The 27636-nt window shown below is 35.6% G+C and overlaps 2 protein-coding genes and 1 pseudogene across 9 annotated transcripts in view; 2 read left to right on the top strand and 1 right to left on the bottom strand.

The window, feature by feature from the left end:
* COL10A1 (collagen type X alpha 1 chain) overlaps positions 1 to 27150 on the top strand; it is a 37894-nt gene extending 10744 nt beyond the window's left edge. The window contains exons 2-3 of the mRNA XM_008994939.5: positions 20582 to 20750; positions 24111 to 27150. Coding sequence (XP_008993187.1) covers positions 20597 to 20750; positions 24111 to 25999 — 2043 coding nt within the window. The 5' untranslated portion in view covers positions 20582 to 20596 and the 3' untranslated portion in view covers positions 26000 to 27150. The remainder of the gene's footprint in view (positions 1 to 20581; positions 20751 to 24110) is intronic.
* Positions 1 to 27636, bottom strand: part of NT5DC1 (5'-nucleotidase domain containing 1) — a 142895-nt gene that overhangs the window by 97540 nt on the left and 17719 nt on the right. The gene's annotated exons all lie outside the window — the stretch shown is intronic.
* Positions 8164 to 9612, top strand: LOC118153059 (60S ribosome subunit biogenesis protein NIP7 homolog pseudogene; annotated as a pseudogene). Its single transcript, XR_013534490.1, has one exon. The product of XR_013534490.1 is annotated as a 60S ribosome subunit biogenesis protein NIP7 homolog pseudogene (transcript).

Here is a 27636-nt window from a genome sequence, read left to right as displayed (position 1 = left end):
TTTTCTTTATATGCAGAATTAAAGTTGTCAGATTCATACATCTTTTCTTTTATAGTTATGGGTTTGAGGTTGTATTTCAAAAGGCCTTCTGATTACAGGATTAAAAAACAAATATATATATGTGAGTATATGTGTGTGTGTGTATACATATATATCTCTATATACATACATACATATATAATTTCCCCCTATATTTTCTACTGGTAGGTATGTTTTTTTTGAGACGGAGTTTTGCTCTTGTTGCCAAGGCTGGAGTGCAATGGTGTGATCTTGGTTCACTGCAACCTCCGCCTCCCGGGTTCAAGTGATTCTCCTGCCTTAGTCTCCCGAGTAAGGGATTACAGGTGTGTGCCACCACGCCCAGCTAATTTTTTGTATTTTTAGTAGAGACAGGGTTTCTCCATGTTGGTTAGGCTGGTTTCGAACTCCCAACCCCAGGTGATGCACCCACCTCAACCTCCCAAAGTGCTGGGATTACATGTGTGAGCCACTGTGCCCTGCCTTCTACTGGTAGTTTTATAATTTTTTTTGCTAATGCATAGACTTTTGATCTCTGTGGAATTTATTTTGATATTAGGTATGAGGTAGGGCACATCTGCACATCTATCCCTAGGTCAAACACCACTTATTGAATAATCTGTTTTCCACTGATTTGAAATGCTTTCTTTTTCATACATTAAATTTCCCAGTCTTTTTGAGTCTATTTCTGAACTTTCTATTCAGTTTGAATACCATGATGCTTAACAATATAAATCAAAAAGATTTATAGCATATTAAGTTTAAGAAACATAAGTTATATTATAACTATAGGAAACTATAAGATACAGATAAAGTAAATATTTCCCCTAGATTTATTCCTATTTAATTCATTTAACCATAATTTATTTAACATTCTCTTCCCCCTGGCACATACTTTCTTTTGTTAAGGAGAAAGTTTCAGGTGGCCAGCTAAGAATTTCTCTGGATTTAATCCAAAGGGATTTATCTCCCTCATTCTGAGTGAAGCAACTCCAATTATTGACTTATTGTCCAGGAGCTCTGAGAAATTCCTTCTTATCCCTTTTATCTGAATTTGGGAGGTCAAATTATGATAAAGTTTATTTAGCAAGCTGTCTAAAAAATCACAAATAAATAGCCATCACTGTTCTGCTGCCTAGGTAACTTATTATTTGCTTGATTCCCTTTTAACCGCATATTGGACTTAAATCTCCTTTATCATACCCCAGAGACTCTTCCTGCCTCAATCTGCCTACCACACAAAGCATGAAAGATTTTTTTTTCATCAGTATTAACTATAACCATAATCAAGAGTCAGGCTGTGGGACATATGGCTGGTAACTGTGTATAGTTAACTGTGATAAGAAAAGGAGGAGGGCATCCTTTCACTTCTGTGCTGCTCTCCACAAGTAAGCAAGGCAAGATTTCTACCTGGCACAGTGCTCTGTACAACACTACACTGCATACCAAATTGAATTAATTATCAAAGACAAAATGGTTGTTTGCTGCTCTTAAATACCATCATGTAAATGTTAAAAGAAGTTGAGAAAGTATCGAAAATTTTGTTTTATTAATATACAATTTTGAGTTCAATAACAGTTAAAAATGAAATAGTAAAAACTAAACAAAAAGTTAATTCTAAGTATCTGAAAATCAACAATAAATTTAAAAATGAAACAAACTTTTTTATTTTATAGGATGTAAGATACAAATTTGTTTTTCAGATCACTGGGAATACTTTAAGGAAAATTCTAAAATGTTAAGAGTAGATTATGTAACATTGGTAAGTAAACAAATATTAGGTAAGAGATGAAGAGAAAATAATCTCAAGAATAATCAATAAGATGACAATAGCAAGACAAGACTTCTAATGAAATAACATAGAACCCATTTTAATCTCTGAAATAAATGTGAAACTTGTGGATATATCCTGAAGCAAGGATGTGGCCAATCTTCTTACTAAGAGATGATAAAGAAGAGAAAAGGTTTTGCATTTTGAAAATCAGCATTTCTTTTTACCATCAATTTCATGTTGTTGACTTTTTAAGCATCTCATAGTGAAGAATTAATTAAACTCATATCTTATGATCTGACAAAACTTACGATAAGGCGAACTCTGTTACCCATTCCTTTTATCATATCTCATCTTTCTAAACCAATTCTTTTGGGGACATCTAATAGTAAGCAATTATCAACTGTCCTCTATTGAGGACAACTGTCCAAATTCTCACTGCAGAGAAGGAGAGTTTAAAGAAGATTTTAATCTATTACAATGCTTCAAGACAGAAACTAGAAGTTCTTATGTCCTATAACTTTGCTCATGTATTAGATTTAAAAGGCATTCCATTTCTCATGTATCAATCTGATGTATGAATAAAATCTATAATTGGTGCATAATACATTCTCTAATTGAGCCCTTTCCCCTCAGATCACCTCTTTACTGCTGGCAACTAGCACATTTTAAAACAAATCCAGTAACTTTCAATGCCATCAACCTAACATCCCTTGTTTGAAAAAGTCTGTTTTTGAACTATGTGCCAAACAGAGCTCTCATTCTCCTATCATGCATATTTGTGGCTGGGATGTGGTGAACTAGCTCAAAGTTGTCAGGGACAAATACCATTGGCTCACCACTCCTGGTTTACTTCCTGCTATCACACCCAGTCCCCTTAGGGAGTATGTTACTGGTGTGAAGTCTAACAAACAGTTGTCCCAAAGTCTGGTGTGGATTACAAATAAACTCTAAAAGTCTGTTTACTAACTTATTAAAAATCAAGGTTAACTTAAATACACCTAAATATTTGAATTCTAAACTTAGTCATATATTTAAAGTAATATAGAAAACCAGGAAAAAGAAATTTAATAGAATTAGCAAGTCAGTATATGTGAATGAAAGTTGGTGCTCTCCTTTTATACTTTGTTTTTTGAGATGGAGTCTTGCTCTGTCACCAGGCTGGAGTAGTGATGCAATCTCGGTTCACTGCAACCTCCACCTCCCTGGTTCAAGAGACTCCCCTGCCTCAATCTCCCAAGTAGCTGAGACTACAGGCATGTGCTACCATGCCTGGCTAATTTTTTGTAGAGATGGGGTTTCACCATGTTGGCCAGGATGGTCTCAGTCTCCTCACCTTGTGATCTGCCTCCTCAGCCTCCCAAAGTGCTAGGATTACAGGCATGAGCCACCATGCTCGGCCTCCTTTTACACTTTGATGTTGTAACAAGAATATGTTCGTTTTTATACTGTCTGTTACAAAAAGGATTTCAATTACATAAATCCCCAGGATATCTAAATATTTGACTGCAGAATACCTGACACTACCAATACATGAACTCTGGATATCCTCATTATAAAAATATAAATGACTGTATTTATTTGGCAATGACTGTGAAAAATCATAATTATAAAACTCCTAATCTTGCTAAGTTTTTTTCTCAATTTATATAAAGGTTTAAGACATTCTACTCACATCTGATGATTTTATTGACTGAATAATTTATTTCCTAGGCTTATCCATAAAACAATCACTTGTTTTTTTTTTTTTTTAAAGTTATATATCAAACACCCAAAATGCAAAAAAAAAAAAAAAAAAGGCAACAAAATGCTGAATCAATAGCAATAAAATATGGCGCACTCTCCTCATATTTTAACTATAGCTAACAAGGACAGTGTGACTTGAAAGTTTTCATAAAACTAAAAAGAAAATTTTAAGTAGTACAACTAATTCAATCTGAACAAAAACGAAGAGGTGGAAAAATGTAGTACTATCTCTTTTAACATTATCTGTGTTTCTTAAAATTCCCTTAGTTATATCTATGCTAGAGGCAAATTTATCAGGCATTTTGATATTATTTCTAAATATTATTCAAAACAACAAAATTCTGTCTCCAGGAATTACCTAGTAACAGCAGAAGGACAGAACCATAGTCTTCCTTCCAAATAAGGCACAAACCATAATGTCTATAATTTTATCCACCAAATTTTCCCATCAAAAAATCCAGATTTTTGGATTTTGCTTTGGAATTTGCTTTCCATGCATATATGAAGAAATGGGGACGGATGTAATAAAGGCCTTACAACATGAAAATAACTTTTAGAAATGATAGATACCTTACATCTTCAGTCTGAAGCAGATAGTTCACAAGAAACAAAAAGAGACAAGAAAAGCAGTGCCAAACTCTTTTTCAAGGTTGGAAGAACACTACTAATGTTATTTCACTGCTTTCTTCTTATCTCAGCCGCTGCCATCAACCTCTTTAAGCTATCATCCTATCAAGATGCCAAGCTTGCTAAAGACATTCTTGACTCTAAAGAAAAAAGTTTTTACCACACACTATAAATTAAGTATCTCATTTTCCTGTACATGTTTAATTTTCAGATGTTAAATTTCAATGAAATAATCAACAGTAAGTTATAAAATCATTTAACATGTTTTAGGAGTGAAACATGAGTTTAAGAATAGAAAATTAGCATTGATAATATATAATTAAATATAATATGAAATTTAGAAGAGATGCTTTCAAGTGAGAGTATATGTGGTTTTTGTTTATTAATTTTTTTTCCAAATCAATGAAACCTCTACTACCTTGTCCTAAGTATAGGCAAAATAAAAACTTTTTCAAGTTAAAAAAAGCAAAAATAGAGTTTAATCAAATAGTTTACAGTATTTTTGCCTTTTACAATTAAATTACTAAATTTGGTCCCACAAACTCTGAAAAACAAAATGGAACAACTGTGAACTTTACTAATATTAGTTTAATATTTTAGAAAGAGTACTCATTTAGTTCCTACAAAAACGTAGTTTTATAAATATTAAAGGAATAAGATCCCAATATCAATTCCATTTATTATCATGCACACATCAGCTATTAAATGAAAATGAGAAGTAATAAATCTTTTTTGAGTTTTCATCCAAGTAACTTTGTCAAAATTTTCCTGAAATAGGTATTCCTATATATTTTCTAGACTAGAAACATCTCATATTTACAGTGTTTTTTTTTTTTTTTTTACAGAAAACCACTTACTGAAATAAGATACTATATAAGGATTTTCAGTAAATAAATGTTTATCATAATCCTCAAATAGAAACATTCTCCCATTGGAAACTCCAAAAAAGAAAATGTGGTACTAGTTACTATCACATAAGAAGCAAAGTAATCTTTTCTTGAATTCAAACGTTGAATATAAACTTCTGTTAGTTATTTACACAGAATCTTTGCAAGTAAATCTAGAATTGGAAATTCTAAAAAAAGAATCGTCACCTAATTCTATTAGAAAAAGAATAGTCATGAAAAAAAAGTAATGAAACATTCTCTACCATCATTCACAAAGGTACCAAATATTTTCTAGAATATACAATGACTTGGAGTTTCACTGGAAAGTTAGGAAAATAACAATGTAAGTAATTTATTGAATCTCAATGAGTTATTTTAAACAATGGAGTCCTTCTTAGATAGATGATAGCTGCCGATAACACATAAGATGCCCTAAGAGAGTGAACATGTCACAAACTGAAAGAAAATATCTGCAACACATATAACTAATGAAAATCACTATCTAAATTAAGAATGCTAAAAAAACCCACTAACAACAAAAAAGAAAATGTGATTAAAAAATGGGCAAAGGTATAAGCAGGTACTTGAGAAAGGGGTAAATACAAGTGGCCAATCAACATATGAAAATATGCTCACCATCATTTAGAATCAGTATCATACAAATAGAATAAAATGAGACAGTATTTTACAACTACTGGTTGGCAAATTTGAAGTTTAGATGACACCAAGGAGGTGTGCCCTTATGCCCTGGTGGTAAAAACATGAAATGATTTAGAAAATAATATGGAATTGGCCAGTAAAGCAGAGAAATATATTTAATATTCCACTCCTAGGTACACTTCATAGAAAGATTCTTTTGCATGTAGCCATGAAACGTACAAGGATGTGCAGAGCAGTATTATTTTGCGTAGTAAATGGAAACAAGCTAAATATCCATCACAGATGCAAATAATTCTGATAAACTTATACCATTGTAAACTACAGAGCAGTGAAAAATGAATAAACAGCCCCATACATCAGTATTCACAAATCTCAAAAACACAATATTACATCAAAAAAGTTAAGTTGCAGAAGCATATACATACAATATAATTCCTTTTAAATGTAGAGTTTAAAAACATGCAAAAAAGTTATTGTGGGTGGGAAGTGGGGTGGTATACTTTCTTTCTACAAGGACAGAGGGAATAAGAGACTGGGCATAATTAAGTATATGGGAAAACATGGGGAATGGAGTTAGGGAGATGGCATACGGGCTTAAAAAAGAATTGTAAGGTTAAGTTTCTTTTGCTGGGTAGCAGATACACATGTGTTCATTGAATTAATATCTCTCGCCTTTAGCATAAAATAATGATATATACTACATACATATCAAAGTTTCCCCAATTTTAAATATTGAAAAAAATGGTTATCTGTTCTTGAAAATTGTGGAAACCAGCCACATAAGGCAGAGAAGAGAGGTGTGAGGTGGCCAGAAGAGCAAAGGAGGTGCTCCCACTCTGAGAAAGTATATTAGCTCAGTGTATAACTGCTACCACAGCATTTCAGCTAGTTTATAAGGGATAGAACATAAGCATAAGTTGATGGCTTTAGGTAACAGTGAAAGGAAATTAAACAAAGGAGGAACACTTTCAAATACCTGAGAGCATATACTGGTGGAAAAATGCCACAACAACCTTTGAAACTGGTGTCCAAAAAAGGGCAGCATTCAACTCTCCACTCTGCCACCTACTGGCTTTATGAACTTGTGCAATTCCTTAACCTCTTGGGCTTCAATTTCCTTAAAAAATAACAATGGCAATATCTATCACGTAAGTCTCTTGTGGATCAAATGAGAAAAGCAATACACCTGACACAGAGAAGACTCTCAATAAACACAAGTCCAGTCTGAAGACAAAGTTGAATCAGCCCTAACTATCATGATAATTGTGGAATGTTATTTTAAAATGAGGGAGAGAAGACTCAAGGGCTATACTAGGACTCAAAGACACAACTTTTATACAAATGGCCCTCACCTTGAAGAAGATGTCTTAATATTTATAATGCCTTTTAAGCAAAAAACTGTTAAGTTCCTATTTTCCTCTTTCCTCCCATGACAAGAAAGATCTAAAGAACTGTAGCTCATAACATGACATGCATATGTAATTTGCAAATCCAAAAACTATGTTGTAAAGTGCTATAAAGTAAAATAAACAAATTATAAAAACTGGAAGTGCTCTTTACTGTCTTATAAAATTTTTTTTAAATTCCAATAAACTTAATACCAAAAGTAAAATGCATTTTAAAAGCAGTTCAATATAATTATACTGTAATATATAATGTATATTAAAATGTACAAGAATTTCGTAGGTATCAGCACTGAAAATTTAAAAAAATGTATACAAATAGGTAGATTTCAAATACAACTATTTCTCAATATTACTTTGGAGTCAGCTTTAGACTGTATTATTCAAAATACAGTAAGTATATTATCCAAATTCTATACAAAAGTTTAATCAACCTTTGTACCAAAGAACACAGAATTTATTCTTTAGGTTGATTACCCACAAACTGTTAGTAGTAGACCGAGAGACTTTTTTACCCAAAAACTCCCCACACTTTAGTAAGGTCATTTATTTCCCACAGGCTTCAAAACTCTTAACATTTCCTCTCAATATTCTCCTATTAGAATTGCTGCCAAATAACTCTTTATCCTTTTTTCTGTATTTTAAACAGTTGTGCTATAAACAATAAGAATACATCTTTTTTTGGAGTTGCATTATTTTGTCATTTTATAAGTTATGCATGATCAAAATATCATTTACTAAATTAATATTTAAATGTTTTACTCTGCTGCAATTATACAAATCCCACTGGTCACAAAACTAATAATGCAATTACAAACTAACACCAATGTGAGAAGTGAAGATTTATGGGGAAATCAAACCAAAAGCAGAGCTGAAAATATTCAATATCTATTCTTACTCTCAATATCATAGTTGTATTAAAGGGCATTCCCTGCCATATTTAACTCAAGCTAAATATAAAATTCTATACAAATATAAATACTACAAAATGAAGTTCGACATGTACCCCATCAGTAATGATTCACATATTAGTAATAATTCAAAAGTCTCCCAAAACATTGAGAAGTTTTTAGTTACACCATTCTGCCTTTTAATTATAACAGGCCACGATGCCCTAAAAAGTAAGCATGTTTGACACTTCTTCTAAATAAAAACAAATATATTGACATTAGCACTATTTGCTTTTCATTTAGCTTCTTTTTTAATTAGCAAATTCTGAATTAGCCCCTTTTTGAACTGAAACAACATAGCTCTTTCAATATTAAAAAATTAAAAAGTGTCCACCGATTTGAGATGATTCGGAAAGCAAATATAGTGAGATTACACTTTCACACAAATCTTAACAAGGAATAGCCAACACAGCAGTTCCTAGTTAAGTTCCTAATTCTGCTATTCTCAGAATTACACTGTGCTTCTCATAAATACTCAGGAACTATATCCATAGAAAAGTCACTTTACCATGGTTATATTGGCTAGGATGCTTAACCTCCTGGGCCTCAAATTCTCTATCTCTAAAGATGAGAATAATAATACTACCTGCTTCATGGGGCTGTTATGAGAAGTAAATGAAATAAGATATGAAAAATTCTTAGAATTATGTCTAGCACATAAGACTTTAAAATATCAGCTATTGAGCTAGACATTGTCTAATAGATTGTCACAACTCTGAAAGATACGTGGTTTTCTATATAAATATGTAAGTATTGCACACATGCATTTTATATAAGATGTCTTGGTTCAGCAAATAATAGTATTTATCTAAGTGTCTGTTGATGGTTGAAGGGATAAAGAAAATGTGGGACTTCCGTTTCCCACTATTGAGGCACGAGGATCCAGTGTTCCAACCCAGTGGGGAAAGGCAGCCTTTGACTGAAGAGGAGATCCATGTAATGTTTGAGAAGATTGTGAAATACATCAGGGAGAGTCTCTAGCTACTGGCTGATAGGCTAAATGGCACCTACTGTTCTTCGCTGCACAAAGACCACGTGTACTACGTGAATGAGAAGCTGGCTGCCGATATCTGATTTCCCTGGGACCTGCTTCAGAAAATCCACCAAGATCCGTAAGTTTCAGTTGCACAACACAGCTCTGGATTACCCTGCACCCTATGTCAACACAAAGCGCGGCTAAAAACTGGAGCAGAGCAGTCCTTCCCATATGGGAACCATATGCTAAAATCTGGTCTGAGTTGAATCATGAAAAATAACTTCACCAGGCCAGGGAGTGGTGGTGTACACCATGGCAGACATCCCTTTGGGTTTTGGGGTGGCAGCAAAATTTATGCAAAACTGCAGAAAAGCAGACCCCGTGGCAATTTGTGGTATTTCATCGAGCAGACATTGGTGAATATGTGTGGCATGAAGAGACGTTGACTTAAAATGAACTCACTGCAAGGACTTACCAGTGGTGTGGAAAGGCCAGCTTTGTTTCCTATGTTTGTGTGGATTCTACTATTGGGTTGAATTTTGTCAACACTATGACCTCTTCAGGGTCTTCTTCGTTTACATACTGTCACTGACAAACACAGGCTGGATTCTTCTTATATAGAAATGGCCTAAAATTGGGGTTTCAGATCTCTGTGTTTGTGACTTAATACTGTTTCATATCTCTATCTGAGGGCTTCTTGTTTTGAGTAACAGATTCCAAACCACTGGAACTAAGCACAAGAATGGCCTATTGTTATCTGTGGCAACACTTTGTTTTCCAAACTCATGGTAACAGCACATGGATTTTCTCTATTGTTTATTAATATGATAGATATTGCCATATCTGAATAGTAGGTCACATCAGAGATTTCACAAACGAAATTTCACTGAAATAATAACAGCAATTTATAGTAAGTGCTATATGGTACGGAAGAAAAACTTAGGTTCAAACCCCAGTTTTGCTGCTTACCAGCTAAATGGCCTTGGGTGACTCATTCAACTTTAATAAGGTAGCTTCATTTTCTGCTGTTTAAGAAACACAAAACTTAAAAAACAGCTATAACCATCTATCTAAGAATGGTTTTTAGAATTAGAAGAATCACGATTATAAAGCATGCAGCACAGTGTCTGGGAAATGACAGGTGTCAGTTCTCTTGTCCTTTAAAGAAAAAAGTGCATATTACACACACACACACACACACACACACACACACACACACACACAAAATATTATTCAGCCTTAAAAAGAAGAAAATCTTGCTATTTTTGACAACACGGATGAACCTAGAAGACAATACACTAAGTGAAATCAGACACAAAAAGACAAATACTGCATGATTTCACTCATGAGGAATCTAAAAGTCAAATTTATAGAAGCTGGGAGTAGAATGGTGGTTGCCAGGGGTTGCAGAGTGGAGGGTCACAGGGAGATGTTGGTCAAGGGGCACAAAGTTTCAGTTATGTAGTATGAATAAGTTCGTGACATCTAATGTACAGCATGGTGACGACAGTTAGGAATACTGTATCATATACTTAAAATTTGCTAAAAGAGCTGAGTGTGGTGGCTTATGCCTATAATCCTAGCACTTTGGGAGGCCAAGGAAGGTGGATATCCTGAGCTCAGGAGTTTAAGACCAGCCTGAGCAATATGGCAAAACCCCATCTCCACTAAAAATACAAAAATTAGCTGGGGGTGGTGGCTCACACCTGTAATTCCAGCTACTCAGGAGGCTGAGGCATGAGAATTGCTTGAAGCCAGGAGGTGGAGGTTACAGCGAGCTGAAGTCGTGCCACTGCACTCCAGCCTGGGAGACAGAGACTCTTTCTTAAAAAAAAAAAATTTGCTAAGAGAGTAGGTCTTAAGTGTTCTTGTCAATGTAATGGATATATTAATTAGTTGATTGTGGCAACCATTTAGCAATGTGTGTGTGTGTGTGTGTGTGTGTGTGTGTGTACATCGATCTATCTGAAAATACCGTATTGTATACCATAAATATATACACTTTTAATTTATCAGTTATAACTCAATAAAGCTGGAAAAAAATTTTTTTTAATCTGAATATTTGTAAAACTATGACCAGGGATAGGTATGTTGATCCACAGTTTAGAGTACTGCTAGGAGCATATATACCAGGAAAAAAAAAGTTTATTAATTGAATTAAAGTACAATGAGTCTAGAGTAAATATTAAATATAGCTCATGCAAAATGCTTTTGGTAATAGAAGTTATATTGTTCATCAAGTAATGAAATGGAATACTACCTAAGATTTTAATGAAATGAAAGTTAATTCTGTCCAAGCATAATTTTGCTGAATAACAAGCAGAACTGAGGGCTCTGTCAGTGTTATCTAGAGGACTCACATGGAGATGTTAAATAAAGAGGGGGAGTTATGGATGCTACAGAAAAAACTGAAATATCAGCTTCTAGTACTTACTCAGTTTAGTATCTCTTGCATCTCTAATAATCATAGTTTAATGATAGTGATGCAATTCTCAAATTTTCATCTTATAAACTCAAATGTTCTAAAATATCTATCTAATGCTCACAACCCAAATAATAACATCTTCCCCCTTTAAGGGTCATATATGTATTTCCTTTCAAGAGAGAAGATGCTAACAGGTAGGCTGAGCAGGGAAAGAATTAATAAATGATATCAGCAGTCTATAATCCCATTTTTATTTCCTGGCATATAATATATTTTTAATACATTGAGGACTTGACTAAATGTGTCAATAAGTAAATGCAGTACAGATGAGTAAAAGATAATGGGAAAATGAAGCATAGCTATGTCTAAAAAGTTATTTGTTGCTCTGAAACTGCATAGTTCAGGTTTCTAAGATATTTAACGAAATCTCTCTAAATTCCCAAGATTCTGGGTTCTTCTTTTTCTTTCCATCTCAGGCCCAAACTGAACCTGCCCTCTAACATCTATATCCTCCTACCATGCCTACTTTCAGAAAAACGTCTTTGGAAAATCTAACTCTGAAATTTTAACTTATTAGCCAATAGGACAATTTAAGGTACACACTTACTAGAACAGCAACCATGGTTATTTTCTTTTGTGAAAACTACTTTGGGAAGAAGTTGTTGATGCTAGGACCTCTATAAGAATTCCGAGTTATTATTTTAAGGTAAGGCAAGGTTTGGAAAGATTCAGGTCCAAACCAGAACCATGCAAATGGCCCTATCCCTGTGCATCCACAAGCACGAGGCAAACCAGCCACCTCAATAAACATGGAAATCTGATGTCCTGAAGCTCTTAGTTCTGTCATTCGGCAAAATTTGTGAGGTCAATGCCTTATAATAGGCACTATTTTTGTAGAGTGGAGTTTCAATAATAAATAACATATAGTCCTAGAGTTACATTCAGGAAAGAATATAAAGTATAACGAGAAAACACCATTTCATGATTTGGAAGACAGATTCATGCAGACACTAAAGAAGCCAGAGGCTGTAAGAGGCTTTGGTGTCTGGTGTTTATCTCTACGACGAAGAAGCTCCTGCTCCAGGTTCCTAGCATCCAACCTGCCAACTGATACACATTGAGGGCCAAAAAAGTCTGACAATCATTTGAGAAGACTGTCTAATATCAACAGATATTTACTTATTTGACACCAGTATGGTTATTATCACCATTCACAGAGGTGGAACATTCCCAGACATTGTGTTACCACTTGACATACATGTCATTTCACCTTCCAAAGTTTGTAACATATAAAAATAAAAGAAAGTAGGGGAAGATGACAGCATGTCTAAACTTCTGCCTTATTAGCATTGCAAGTGGCAAGAGTTATTTTTGACTCATAAATCATTAAAGATAATAATTTCAGCACTATTAAGATCACTGGGGGAAAAAACACTATAAATGGTCATTATAACTCTATAGTATATGTGTTTTATTTTATTTCCTATTTCTTACATTTTTCCTAAGTAGCAATTACCTTTAAAATATAAAAGAAAGTAGGAAGACAAAGAGGAAATCAGGGTGCAAAAAGGCCAGGTGATTTGTTCAGCGTTACTGGTGAGCAAGAGGTAGGAAGCAGAACAGCAGGAAGAGTACTCACTTAGCACCTTTCCACTGCTGGGGTGAGGTCTGTGGGTGAGGCAACTCAATTATTTGACCAATGGCTAAACAGACAAAGGCGCTGCATTACTGGGACATATTTTCATTGTTAATATGATGAAGTTGGACAGCTGCGTAAGTATCCATTTGGAGGATGTTTCTTAGTGGTCTGTGTTGCCACACAAACCCTACAGGCACTCAGGTGCTTAATATTCTACAGGTACTTATGTACCCTACAGGTACTTTTTACACTATAGATGGTGATTGTGGGGTTGTTCTCAAGTATAACAATAATAGGGGAACAAAGAGACCTAAAGAAAAAGTGTTACCCTGTGACTTCCCTAATTAATACTTTGATTCTCTATTTTATTTCTCTTTCCAACTTAGCAGAAACTGCATGTGAAAGCTGAGGCTGTAGAGTAGGAACATGTGTGAATGGTTGAGAACCCATTGGGTGGCCAAGATCCTTGAAGATTTAAGGTCAAGGGGCCAAGATATTCTCTATTTTTAACTCAGCTGGGTCACTATGGAAAGAAGGTGATGCCATTAAGTGCCTAGGGCACAAAATTATGAGCTCTTCAAGTAATGTAGCAATTTGTGTATTAACAGAAAACAGAATATAAAGCCCTTGTTAGAACTTTATAAATGACTCTCAGTTTTTCTTGACCTGACCTGAAGTTTTAGGGTTTTTTTCATAAACACCTGTTTTTATGCATCAATTTCCCTTTTCAAACCCTCAGCAGGTATCCAACCACTAAACCACATTAGACTATTTACACAAATAGATCATTTTTAGCTTCTGGGCTCTATAATAGCACTGAAGAACGTTCTTTTAATTTTTTTTCAAGAGAAATGAGCAAGGTAGTGCTGGAAGGTGCCCTGACTAAACTTCTTGGCACTTTTCCCATTTCTACCGCTAAAAGGATGAAGAATTAGAAGAACAGGAAAGTCAGTATCCTGCTGGACCAGGGGTGAACACATTAGCTCAGTTGCTGCTGTTTTCCCTCAGTGCGCTCTGTCGCCAATAGGCTGTCACATCAGAAATGTAACTCAGTTAAACATTACGGCAGGAGATGTGCATAACAGAGAAACTAGTTTCCTTGTCTGAAGAATAAAGTGATTGATTTGGATGAACTTTCCTATCCCTTACAGCTGAGTCTATGAAAGAATAATATTCTGAATAAAGATGTATGTAACTTAAAAGGAAATTTGGCATGTCAAAAAACACTTCATAAGCAAATTAAAAAAAATGAAAACATATGTGAAAACTATATCACAGAACAGAGGCTTATATTACTAAGTTATAGAACACTTACAGGAAAAGTAGGCTTAGAGAAATGATCTAAGCTATATGAAAAAATACTCGACCATGCTTTCAGTAAGAAGAATGAAAATTACAACTAGACTGAGATTACAATTTTCACCTCTAAGGTGGACAAAAATTAAAAAGTTCAACAAAATCAAAACAACATATCCTGTTGGTGATGCTGTGGAAAAACAGGCCCATGAATCCCCCCATTCTATGAATCTCTCCCCAAAATATTCAGGCTATATATACACACACATACCCACACACAAAGTTATTCACTCTGAAGTATTTCTGTTAAAGACATGGAATCAACCTAAATACCCATGAATGATAGACTGGATAAAGAAAACGTGGAACATATACACCATGGAATACTGTGCAGCCATAAAAAAGAATAAGATCATGTTCTTTGCAGGGACACAGATGGTGCTGGAGGCCATTATCCTTAGCAAACTAACACAGGAACAGAAAACCAAAAGTATCATGGAATAAAGCAAATGAGTAACTATATTACTGCCATGAGTACTGGGATTTTTAGCATGAAACAAAAGAGCTACAGATACAAGATTGAGGTCATTAAGTAAACCCCTGTGGTACTGAATGGGAATTGGCTATATCAGTACAAAGTTATGATGTCTTTTATATTTAACGAACATCGTGTGCATATGTTTATTAGCTCTGTTCATTGAAAAGGCCTAGAGAGAATGACACACCCAGAAGCAATCTGTATCCCAAAAACCCAGACATCCAGGCATTCAGATTGTGGTTGCTATTTCCCACAAAAGAAATGAAGAGTCTGTGGAGAAGTGTCTTATTATAGATCTGGGCCAGGAAAAGTATAAAATATTAGAAGGAAAAGAAGGTATTAAAAAAAACTACTGGACTAATTTACACTCCCACCAACAGTGTAAAAGTGTTCCTATTTCTCCACATCCTCTCCAGTATCTGCTGTCTCCAGATTTTTTAATGATCGCCATTCTAACTGGCGTGAGGTGGTATCTCAATGTAGTTTTGATTTGCATTTCTCTAATAACTAGTGATGATGAGCATTTTTTCATGTTTGTTGGCCTCATGTATGTCTTTTTTTGTAAAGTGTCTGTTCATGTCCTCTGCCCACTTTTGAATGGGCTTATTTTCTTCTTGTAAATCTGTTTTAGTTCTTTGTAGATTCTGGATATCAGCCCTCTGTCAGATGGGTAGATTGCAAAAAATTTTTTCTCATTCTGTTGGTTGCCGATTCATTCTAATGACTGTATCTTTTGCTGTGCAGAAGCTGTGGAGTTTGATTAGGTCCCATTTGTCTATTTTGGCTTTTGTTGCCAATGCTTTTGGTGTTTTGGTAATGAAGTCCTTGCCTACGCCTATGTCCTGAATGGTTCTGCCTCCGTTTTCTTCTAGGGTTTTTACGGTGTTAGGTCTTATGTTTAAGTCTTTAATCGATCTGGAGTTAATTTTAGTGTAAGGTGTCAGGAAGGGGTCCAGTTTCTGCTTTCTGCACATGGCTAGCCAGTTTTCCCAACACCATTTATTAAACAGAGACTCCTTCCCCCATTGCTTGTTTTTGTCAGGTTTGTCAAAGATCAGATGGTTGTAGATGTGTGGTGTTGTCTCTGAGGCCTCTGTTCTGTTGCATTGGTCTGTATCTCTGTTTTGGCACATATACACCATGGAATACTATGTAGTCATCAAAAATGATGAGTTCGTGTCCTTTGCAGAACATGGATGAACCTGGAAACCATCATTCTCGGCAAACTGACACAAGAACAGAAAATCAAACACTGCATGTTCTCACTCATAGGTGGGTGTCGAACAATGAGAACACATGGACACAGGGAGGGGAGCGTCACACACTGAGGTCTGTTGGGGGGAAATAGGGGAGGGACAGCGGGGGGTGGGGAGTTGGGGAGAGATAGCATGGGGAGAAATGCCAGACATAGGTAATGGGGAGGAAGGCAGCAACATCACACTGCCATGTGTTTACCTATGCAACAATCTTGCATGTTCTTCACATGTACCCCAAAACCTAAAATGCAATAAAAAAATTTGAAAAGAAAAGAAAAAAAAAAACTACTGGAATCATGATCAAAAGAACTCAGGAGCCAACTGGATGAGGAGAGGCTCTCACTGACCCAAAATGGGGAAAAATCCTGAATAATAGTAAGATTAATAAGTGCCATAGACTGAAACATATAAAACACATTATAAACTCAATTTTTATGATACTCAAACACACACACCTCCCTCACTGCACCTATGGAGGATGCTAGGAGCAGCTTATTGTTCTAAATGCTGGTAAAGGCATTTCTCCTGCTTTTTCTATACACACTGTACCTCAGGATAATCAAATAGTTGATGAAGGGGTGTTTCACTTTATAGAAAATATCCCAGCTAATAAATAAAAGACCAATGATAAAGTCAGAATATTACCATTTTATAACCTATAATAACATATTGAATTGAATATAGGTAATTACCAATGTCCAGTAACACCAGAGAGACACCAGCAATTACGGGCCTCCTGACAGAAGTATATCATACCACTCTCTAGAGTATTCTTGCCAAAAAAATGTATTTGTGTGTGTTGTGTCTGTGAATGAGTGAATGTGTGTATTTCAAATCTAAAATCAGAACACTGATATGAGACTATACATTCTAGCTTAGGAGGCCACCATGATCACCCGAGGAGCTTTATAAAAATAAAGTCTTTGAACCACCACTGTCTTAATGAACCTCAAAGATGGAAGGAATTGTGCCATTTCCCTCAGGACTGCAGAAGTGGGGAAAAGAGAACCACTGTGTAAACACTTTAAGGGTACAGAATGTATATTTTTCACCCAGTGTTTATCTCAATGCCTAACACATAAGAAGTACTTAAGAAACATAAGGCGAACTAATTAATGATCCACAGATGTGCAAATGAATAGGCAAGCTTAATAGTAGCTAACTACTAGATATGAAAAAAGCATCATTCATATTTGATATTTTAAAAAATCACTCAGGTTATAGAGTTTAAAGAATATGGCTCTCTGTTTTGAGTGGAAAGGGTTTCCTTCATAAAGCCACAGACTAGTCACTTCAAACAGCTACAAGTAAACACCCAGAATAAAAATAGTTTTAAATACACAATTGGGTGGGGTGTGGCTAGAAAATATTCTGATTCTACAATCTGTTTTGGACCAGACGGTGCTTCTTATGTGACTAACAAAGCAAACAGCAGTCAGATTCCTTGTGCTGAAATAAGTATACTATTTGCAAAGAGGGTTGGCTGCCCAAGGCTTATTCAATGAGGATACCACATTTTCCAAAACTAAAGGGGAATACAGAATGACAAATACCCAAATATATTTATATAACCTAAAACAAGGCATACAACTGCCCGATATGGATTTTTTTTTTGTCTCTAGTAAGCACTAACTGGAGCCAAGTCTACCATCTGACCATGGAGAGGAGCAGAATACCTCAAACACAAGAATAATCTAATTTTAAAACTGGGAAGAGCTTAGAAACCACTTAGTCCAAACTTTTCATTGTGTTGATAAAAAACAGACACCCAGAAAGGTTAAAGTAAAAAGCTCTGAAAAGTGTTGCAATAGCCACAGATGAAAAATTGGTATACACAGGTCCACAGCGCTATATATTAAGAGCTGAGAATTAGCCTTCTGAACGTTCACATGAATCAGTCACATGGTATTACATGGTATCAGTCTCAATTATAAGCAAACAGAAGTAAGTGTGTGCATGTGTGTCACCATATATACACAAAAATACTAGAATATGTTTTTAATAATTCCTTTCAAAACAAATTCTTCAATCTAGCATTCAAAAGCATCCATAAAGTTACCTCCCTCACTTTTTCAAAAGGTTGTCCAAATGAGCCATAAGACAGTAGAAGGCAGGTGTTTTCTCACATTTATCTTTTGTAGTCTCCTACAGATGTAGCAGAGTACATATTATAATTACAAAAGCTATTCCACATATAATTTCCAAATGATAAAAGGATGATTATAATATAAACTTTCCTATTCTGTTAGTCTGAACTGCTATAAAAACATATTTTATATGTATCTATGAATATTATACAGAGACATATATAACAATGTAGGTTTTTTAATATTGCAATTAACAAAATGCTTAAAAGTGAGAGGAGACAGGCAATAAGATGCCTTATCTATTTACATTTCCATAACGGGCAATACAAGGCTTTGTTTAAAATACAGAAAATTGCTTGCAGGGGAGAGAAAGGAAAAAGAAAAAAAGACAAATCTTTCTTTCATTCACTGGTCAAACTTTCAATTATTTTAATTATTGATTAATCCTGAATCCATGCTACTTTAATTCTGTGGAGGTAGAAAAATGATGTGCCTATGCCTGTGTATAAAATTGTCCTTCTCAGTCAGTTCACCTGTATAGCCAATTTGATCTTGATTCTAAATGATGAAATTAAATAATATAAAAAATTTGGGTTGTCAACTTCCTATCTTTATTAGATTTTTTAGGATCCTAAAAACTGATTTTAAAGTTTTCTTAATATCGTTAAACAGACTCTACTGAAATTGACACCATAGTTTTTACTTCCGCCTTGAGGAAAAAGTATTTCTAATTGGGATAATTCCTAAAGAAAACTGTAAGTTAAGCCAATAATATTTCTTTTTAAAGCTGAAAGCAAAGTTTGAAAAATTTTTTCTTCTTAAAGAAACACAACAATCTTATGTAAATTAACATAATATGAGATTATCAAATTAAGGGCTTTCTGCAAAATCTACATCAACTCTAAAGTAAATCCAAATTTAACAAGAAAATCTGAAGTCATTTACTGAATATATTGTAGTGTTGTAATAAGGAAGCTAAATCCTTCAGGATAATTATATTGCTAACTCTACTATCAAATTCACAGATGTCTTGCCCTGTCTGAAAAATTTTAAATATTTAATATGCTATCATATTTTAAATTTCTCTTATTAACTTCTGAAGGCTTACGCTAAAATTCTGACATGCAAAACCACATGCCTATATTTTCACCATTTTGTTTCTTTTGCTTAAGCCTAAAATTAAGAATTGGGGTTAGCTATTTTCACAAAAATTTACAAACATTAATAGATACATTGATAACTTTATATAATAATTCAATAATTTAGATGATGGTTTAAATCTAGTACTCCATTCAAGGAATTCTTTTTCCATTTTTATGTACTACTAAATATTACATAATATTAATCAAATAACATAAGAATGTATTTTCAAAAATAAAAAGGAGGTATCTTCATTCTGTCATGAACCAGTCTAAACACTAGAGTAATAATTAATAAGATAAAATCACAGAAAAAAAATTGTACCTGGTTTAAACTATTAATATATATTTAAGACAAAGGTTTTATTTTTTAATAAGAAAACAAGGAAAAGGAGAGCCCAGCCTGATCTTGTGTGCCTGTCCAACAGAATTTTCCACCATAATTACTGCTTACCATCTTGGAGGGGAGGACCTTAAGCTCAGGGCTTCCTCATGTAGTAAGGCAAAAACAGTATAAATACCACAGGGCAGCTCTGGAGAGGCACCTTCTGCACTGCTCACCTGGGCAGAGGAGGCTTCAGAAAGCTGCCAACGCACCATTTCCAGGAACTCCCAGCACCCAGGTAAGTGTACACTCACTGGCAGACTTCCATGTTAACTTGCTTGGAAACAAACTTCAATAATTTAAATACTTGAGTTTTCTCAAATATTAGAAGCATTAAAGTCATTTTTAAAAAATAATTTCTACTAAAATGCACTCAGAAAGTTCTTTTTGCATCAGTCTATAGATGATAATCCTAATAAAACCATATTGTAAAAATTTGCCCTAATCTGAATTTCAGTGTATTTTGAAACTACTGGATGGATATTTCAGGCTATGTCAAAGATCCTGGATTATTTAATACAGACATCCAATCCTAATTTCTGTTTCTTTTTCTTTAGGTAAATCATTATTTTTCACTTGATTACCTGAATATAGCTTCCAAAAATAACTAAGATATATATTTAGATTACTAAAGAAAACATTTACATATGGCACATATTAAAAATATATAGGAAAGGTTAAAAAAGTAGATAACCGTATAAAGAACTCATCTATGAAACATCAGAATAAAATAGGTTAATAGTAATGCAGTATAAAGTTATTATTTTCTGTTTTTCAGAATCCACCTGAGAATATGCTGCCACAGATACCATTTTTGCTGCTAGTATCCTTGAACTTGGTTCATGGAGTGTTTTATGCTGAACGATATCAAACACCCACTGGTATAAAAGGCCCACAACCCAACACCAAGACACAGTTCTTCATTCCCTACACCATAAAGAGTAAAGGTAAACTGAATTGTATATTTTGTTCTATTAACAAGTTGGTTGTTGCTTTCTACAATCTTAATAATATCTTTAACAAAATGCATTTAACTCTGGTGTTAAATTATTTTCAAACTTCTGAATTAGCCCAAATTATTACAACAAAGTGATCTGTGAAAAAAGTAGAACAAGAACATCCATAAGTGTAGTAGAAACTATATACCTGAAAGTATAGTAGAAAGATATACCTGGAGAAAATTAAAAACTTTTGTGTGTAGAAAGTTTTTTCTCAGATGCTGTTTTTGTACAAATGATTCATGTAATCCAGAAATATTGATCTAATCAAAATTAATCAAGTTAAAAATTTTTAAGCTAAAGAGAATTGCCAATTGTACAAAGAAAATAACTGGTTTATTTATCTGGGTAATTAAACATTTTCTTTTAAAACTAATTCAACTAGCCCACAAACAGACATAAAACAGAGTCTTATCAAAAAAGTCTGATGCCCCCCCCGGACAATGAACAAATGTAATTATTAGAACTGTCAAGCAGACAAATGAAACTGCAATTCTCATAATTACTTACACATTTTTAATATAGTTTAGTGGTAAAATGCAGAGACTTAACTATAACATACAAGCAGTGTGACCTGAGGTAGGTTATTTGTCCTCCCATGCCTTACTTTCCTTACTTGTAAAATAAGGAGCTGCTATCTCAAGGGCTGCTGTGAGGTTTAAATGAATTAACACCTGTGAAGTGCTTTAAGTGTTGCTATTACTTCTATTACTACTTCTGTTACTCCTAGTTTTACTTCTATTACTTTTAGTTACTAATGCAGCCTTCAATAAGTTAATGTTCTTCTTCAATCTGTTGCTTATCTGTCCAGCTTTCTTGGTTACTCTTTGAAGGGTACTGAGATAATATATATAAAGTACTATGGATGTCAAAGAAGGGCAACTTCTAGGCCTCATATTTACCAATTTTATTTAATAGCAACTGACACAACTGCCTATAAAATGTCTACTGAACAATACAAACTGACTGCAGCCTTCAAATTCCCTTTCCATAATTTTTTAGTTATATATTTTATCCTGTAAATAAAGTCAAGAATATTTGTTATACACTTTAAATATTATACTTTTGGCAACCACCATTTTGAGCAAACGAAACTTATAGAATTATCTTTTTAAGAAGCAAGATTAATTTAAAATATTTCACACAAGGTAACTTAATATTTGAAAATACAATGGATACTTCTGAATGTCTCAAAATATAAATAAAAATGTTAAAAGTAAAAAGCTAGTAAAGAGAAAAATAAGACAAAGGACCTTCTGCTTTACTTGAAGCAACAAACACAACTTAAATGCTATGACAAACAGCACTGTATTCAAGTTTCTGTGATCCCAAATTCTTTTTAATACCTTAATAAGAGCATAATAAAGTCTTGAATTAAAAAGAAAATGCACTATGTTTAGAAGGCTAAAAATACTTTGATCTTTTCTTACCATACTCCATTATCTTGGCTACTTTTACAGAACAAATGAAAACATCTTAAATGAAAAGTTCAGAAGCTGTATTGAAAGTACTAAATCCACCTTAGTCCCTTTTTAGATAGACACTCTACTACATTATCAACCATTGGCAGGCATTAATGCACTGTAACAAACACAAAAGGCCACAGTCTATACAAGTAAAACATTAAGTTGATAATAGAAATTCAACAAGTTACAATATAATTCTTAGGCATATCTATCCAACACAGGTTAAAAAAGAGTTCAGTCAAAACATTCTAAATTATGCTGTAGAGGATTCCACAGCTGGTGGGCAGAGACAGGTGCCACATTTTGACAAAACCAATCACGATTTCAGTTTGTGGCATTTAAAAAACTTAATAGCAGTAAGTAGTCATTTTCCCTTGAGGATTGTGCCACCCTAATCTTGAATGAATAAAAGTTTTTCAGATGACAACCTACAAACAGGGGCTATCCCCCAAGCATTCAGTAGAAGTCAAATTCTTTCTGAACCGAGATGTTGAGGACCCATTAGGACAACATTCCAAGTAACAAAGTTAACCCTGTCACTGGAGTTCTAGCCTTGGATGATGCCCAATGCACTCATTTCCACTGACTTATTTCTCCTCTTTTCAAACAGTAAAACAGGTTTCCAATCAGACTAAGACAATTATTTTTAGTGTGAACATGACACTTATAATCAGGTTCTGAAGCAAACTTCAATCTAACATAGTTGGTATTTAAAAAAAAATACACTATTTTACCCCTCCAACCCATTCAAAAATTCCTTATTTATCCATCTATTTGCAACATATCAATATCCACTGACACATAGTATAATCATGTATATACACTACAATCAATGAAACATTTGTTAATATATGGAAATCTTTTACATAAATTAATTTTTCTCATAGTCTTTTTCCTGATGTCATTTTCTGAAAATCCATTGGGAAAGCTCTATGTATTTATTAATAAATGTTTTCAAATTGAAATAGAACTCTAATTATTATGAAAAATATCTAAATTAAAAACAATTATTTTCCTATTTCAGCCTATCTATTTTAATGATTTGCTCTGCATTTATACACATCAAATGTTTTCCAAATCTCAGAAACATCTTTACCTTGTGCTTTCCCCATACTTGTGGCCCAGCAGCATTTTTCACATCACAGGCACTATGATTTTCTAGTTTAAGTTTAGTTTAACAGGTCAAGTGACCTCAGAGCTCTATGAAAACTCATACTTTAGGTGAGTACTTTAATACTATTTTATGTGCCTTACCCATTATGTCTAATTCTCTAGTTCTTTGCTTCAATTTTAAGTCAATAATGGAGAGTGTAAGAGCTCAGAGTATATTCTGAGGTAAAAATAAATAAACCTAAATCTAACCTGGGTTCAGCAGGGGCATGGCAGATGTAAATCAGAATTAATTCTGTTTCTCTTTTATGTCTAACAAGACAGCTTTGAGAAGGAAAATTTTTATAGTTCTTAAACATTTTCTCAGTTATTCTGCACTAGTCTTTTTCTGCCTTTTCTGTACATGATTTTCCCAAAACAGATGTACTAAATTTACTCTCACTGTCACTTATTCTAGAGGAATTCTTCAATCCCAGCTCATTTTCATGAATCACTGCCATGTGATAGAAGTATTATGGTAGCCATGGTTTTGTGAAACCATCTTCTCCAGCAGAGTTTTTTTTTAAAAGAAATATAAAACATATTCTCTAAAACCATTTCAGAACGTTCTGTCTACATGGAATAAATGACACTGAAATATCCTATCCCAATTCATATTTTGAAAGCCAATGATTATCTTTAATGTCACTAACCAACCCCTTCTATGGGTGGGTGTGTTGGGTGTGTCTTTTAGGTATAGCAGTAAGAGGAGAGCAAGGTATTCCTGGTCCACCAGGACCCGCTGGACCTCGAGGGCACCCAGGTCCTTCTGGACCACCAGGAAAACCAGGCTATGGAAGCCCTGGACTCCAAGGAGAGCCAGGGTTGCCAGGACCACCGGGACCATCAGCTGTAGGGAAGCCAGGTGTGCCAGGACTCCCAGGAAAACCAGGAGAGAGAGGACCATATGGACCAAAAGGACATATTGGACCAGCTGGCCTACCAGGACCACGGGGCCCACCGGGGCCACCTGGAATCCCTGGACCAACTGGTATTTCTGTGTCAGGAAAACCTGGACAACAAGGACCCACAGGAGCCCCAGGACCCAGGGGCTTTCCTGGAGAAAAGGGTGTACCAGGAGTCCCTGGTATGAATGGACAGAAAGGGGAAATGGGATATGGTGCTCCTGGTCGTCCAGGTGAGAGGGGTCTTCCAGGCCCTCAGGGTCCCATGGGACCACCTGGCCCTCCTGGAGTGGGAAAAAGAGGTGAAAATGGGGTTCCAGGACAGCCAGGCATCAAAGGTGATAGAGGTTTTCCGGGAGAAATGGGACCAACTGGCCTACCAGGTCCCCAAGGCCCTCCTGGGGAACGAGGGCCAGAAGGCATTGGAAAGCCAGGAGCTGCTGGAGCCCCGGGCCAACCAGGAATTCCAGGAACAAAAGGTCTCCCTGGGGCTCCAGGAAGAACTGGGCCCCCAGGGCCTCCTGGCTTTGGGAAACCAGGCTTGCCAGGTCTGAAGGGACAAAGAGGACCTGCTGGCCTTCCTGGGGGTCCAGGTGCCAAAGGGGAACAAGGGCCAGCAGGTCTTCCTGGGAAGCCAGGTCTGACTGGACCCCCTGGGAATATGGGACCCCAAGGACCAAAAGGCATCCCAGGCAACCATGGTCTCCCAGGTCCTAAAGGTGACACAGGGCCATCTGGGCCTGCAGGATACCCTGGGCCTAAGGGTGAAAGGGGTTTCCCTGGGTCAGGTGGAAAACCAGGGTATCCAGGAGAACCAGGTCTCAGTGGACCTAAGGGTAACCCAGGGCTACCAGGCCCAAAAGGTGATCCTGGAGATGGAGGCCCTCCTGGTCTCCCAGGCCCTGTGGGTCCAGGAGGAGCTAAGGGAATGCCGGGACACAGTGGAGAGGCTGGTCCAAGAGGTGCCCCTGGAATACCAGGTACTAGAGGCCCTATTGGGCCACCAGGCATTCCAGGTTTCCCTGGGTCTAAAGGGGATCCAGGAAATCCTGGTCCTCCTGGCCCAGCTGGCGTAGCAACTAAGGGCCTCAGTGGACCCACTGGGCCACCAGGGCCTCCAGGTCCAAGAGGCCACTCTGGAGAGCCTGGCCTTCCAGGGCCCCCTGGCCCCCCTGGCCCACCAGGTCAAGCAGTCATGCCTGAAGGTTTTATAAAGGCAGGCCAAAGGCCCAGTCTTTCTGGGATGCCACTTGTTAGTGCCAACCAGGGAGTAACAGGAATGCCTGTGTCTGCTTTTACCGTTATTCTCTCCAAAGCTTACCCAGCAATAGGAACTCCCATCCCATTTGATAAGATTTTGTATAACAGGCAACAGCATTATGACCCAAGGACTGGAATTTTTACTTGTAGGATACCAGGAATATACTATTTTTCCTACCATGTGCATGTGAAAGGGACTCATGTTTGGGTAGGCCTGTATAAGAATGGCACCCCTGTAATGTACACCTATGATGAATATATCAAAGGCTACCTGGATCAGGCTTCAGGGAGTGCCATCATTGATCTCACAGAAAATGACCAGGTGTGGCTCCAGCTGCCCAATGCCGAGTCAAACGGCCTATACTCCTCTGAGTATGTCCACTCCTCTTTCTCAGGATTCCTAGTGGCTCCAATGTGAGTACACCCCACAGAGCTAATGTAAATCTTCTGCTTGAAAAGGCATTCTCCAACTCTTCCCTACCCTACAAAATGCATATGGAGGTAGGCTGAAAAGAACATAATTTTTATTTCTGAAATACATATTTGGGTTATCAGACCAACAAAACTTCCCCCTGAAAAGTGAGCAGCAATGTAAAAACACATGTGAAGACCCTCTTGAATTTCTAGTCAGCAATCTTTTAAAGTTTCTTTGAACTCCTCCAATATTTAAAAATATCACCAAAGAAGTCCTGCTATGTTAAAAAAAAAAAACTATTAAAAGAAAAAAAATGAAATACAGCTCTAAGTGATGTGAAGTTTGATTTGAGAAACTCAACATTTCCTTTTTTAAAAAACCTGTTTCTAACTACTAATATGAGAACTTCTTAGGAAACATTCAGGAGGTATCATAACTTCGTAGAACTTAAATACTTGAATATTCAAATTTAAAAGACACTGTATCCCCTAAAGTATTTCTGATGGTGCATTACTCTGAGGGCTATATGGCCCCTTTCATCAATGTCTATAAAATATACAGGTGCATGTATACTTTTAAAGCTCTTATATTAAAAAAAACCCCAAAATATTATATTGAAGTTCATCTGAAATGCAAGGTGCTTTCATCAATGAATCTTTTCAAAATTTTCTGTGACTGCAGAGAAGCTTTTTATATACCCAGCACAAATTGGAAACAGATATCTGACCTATTCCTATTTATTTAACAAAAATGTGATTAATCTGACTTCTTTCATTCCTTATTGGATCTTATGTGATACGATGTTCTGGATTTACAGAACATTAGCACATGTACCTTGTGCCTCCCATTCAAGTGAAGTTATAATTAACATTGAGGGTTTCAAAAAATTGACTAGAAGTGGAGATACATTATTTATTTATGCTCTGTACTGTATTTTTATATTGCTGTTTAAAACTTTAAAGCTGTGCCTCACTTATTAAAGCACAAAATATCTTACCTACTCCTTATTTACGATACAATAAAATAACATCAATAGATTTTTATGTTGAATTAATTTGAAAGCAGCAATTTGCTGTTCTCAATCATTCTTTTAAGGCTTTTCATTTTTTAAAGCTAATAAAAAAGTAGAACAGTAAAGTGGTGGGTGGCTTTTACAGTTGTCATGGATATGTTCCTATACTGGGGATGAATATTCATTCCCACAGACCCAAGCACTAAGGGTAGACCCGTGAAAAGGTACCCACAAAGCCACATGCAATCTGAGTCAGGGTCAAGGGCTGATGACTAGGCATAGAAAAATGAGACAATCACCCCAAAGTTGTAATTTTCTTCTGGGAGGGAAAGAAGCAGGTGACAGAGAAATATGCCATTTGAACAAATATTCTGCAGTTACTATTTACTGTCTTGACATGTTTTTAGTCCTAATATGTAAAATTGTTTTGATGGCTTGAATTACATTTTAAAAAGGCAAGCAATTTTTTATGTCAATCAAAAGGCAACATTTTTTCCAAGCTGAAAAATATGACTCTTGAGCATCCATCATCCTATTAATCAGGACAATGTGGCTCAAGTCACTGAAGTAACATACTATAAAGGCATCTATTCATTCCTTAAAAGCAATCTTGTGTAATCCAAGCGAA

The sequence above is a fragment of the Callithrix jacchus genome, chromosome 4, assembly GCF_049354715.1.
Source record: "Callithrix jacchus isolate 240 chromosome 4, calJac240_pri, whole genome shotgun sequence".
NCBI classification, from domain to species: Eukaryota; Metazoa; Chordata; class Mammalia; order Primates; family Cebidae; genus Callithrix; species Callithrix jacchus.
The sequence above is the reverse complement of the archived record's forward strand: the minus strand, read 5'-3'. Positions and strand labels throughout refer to the sequence as shown.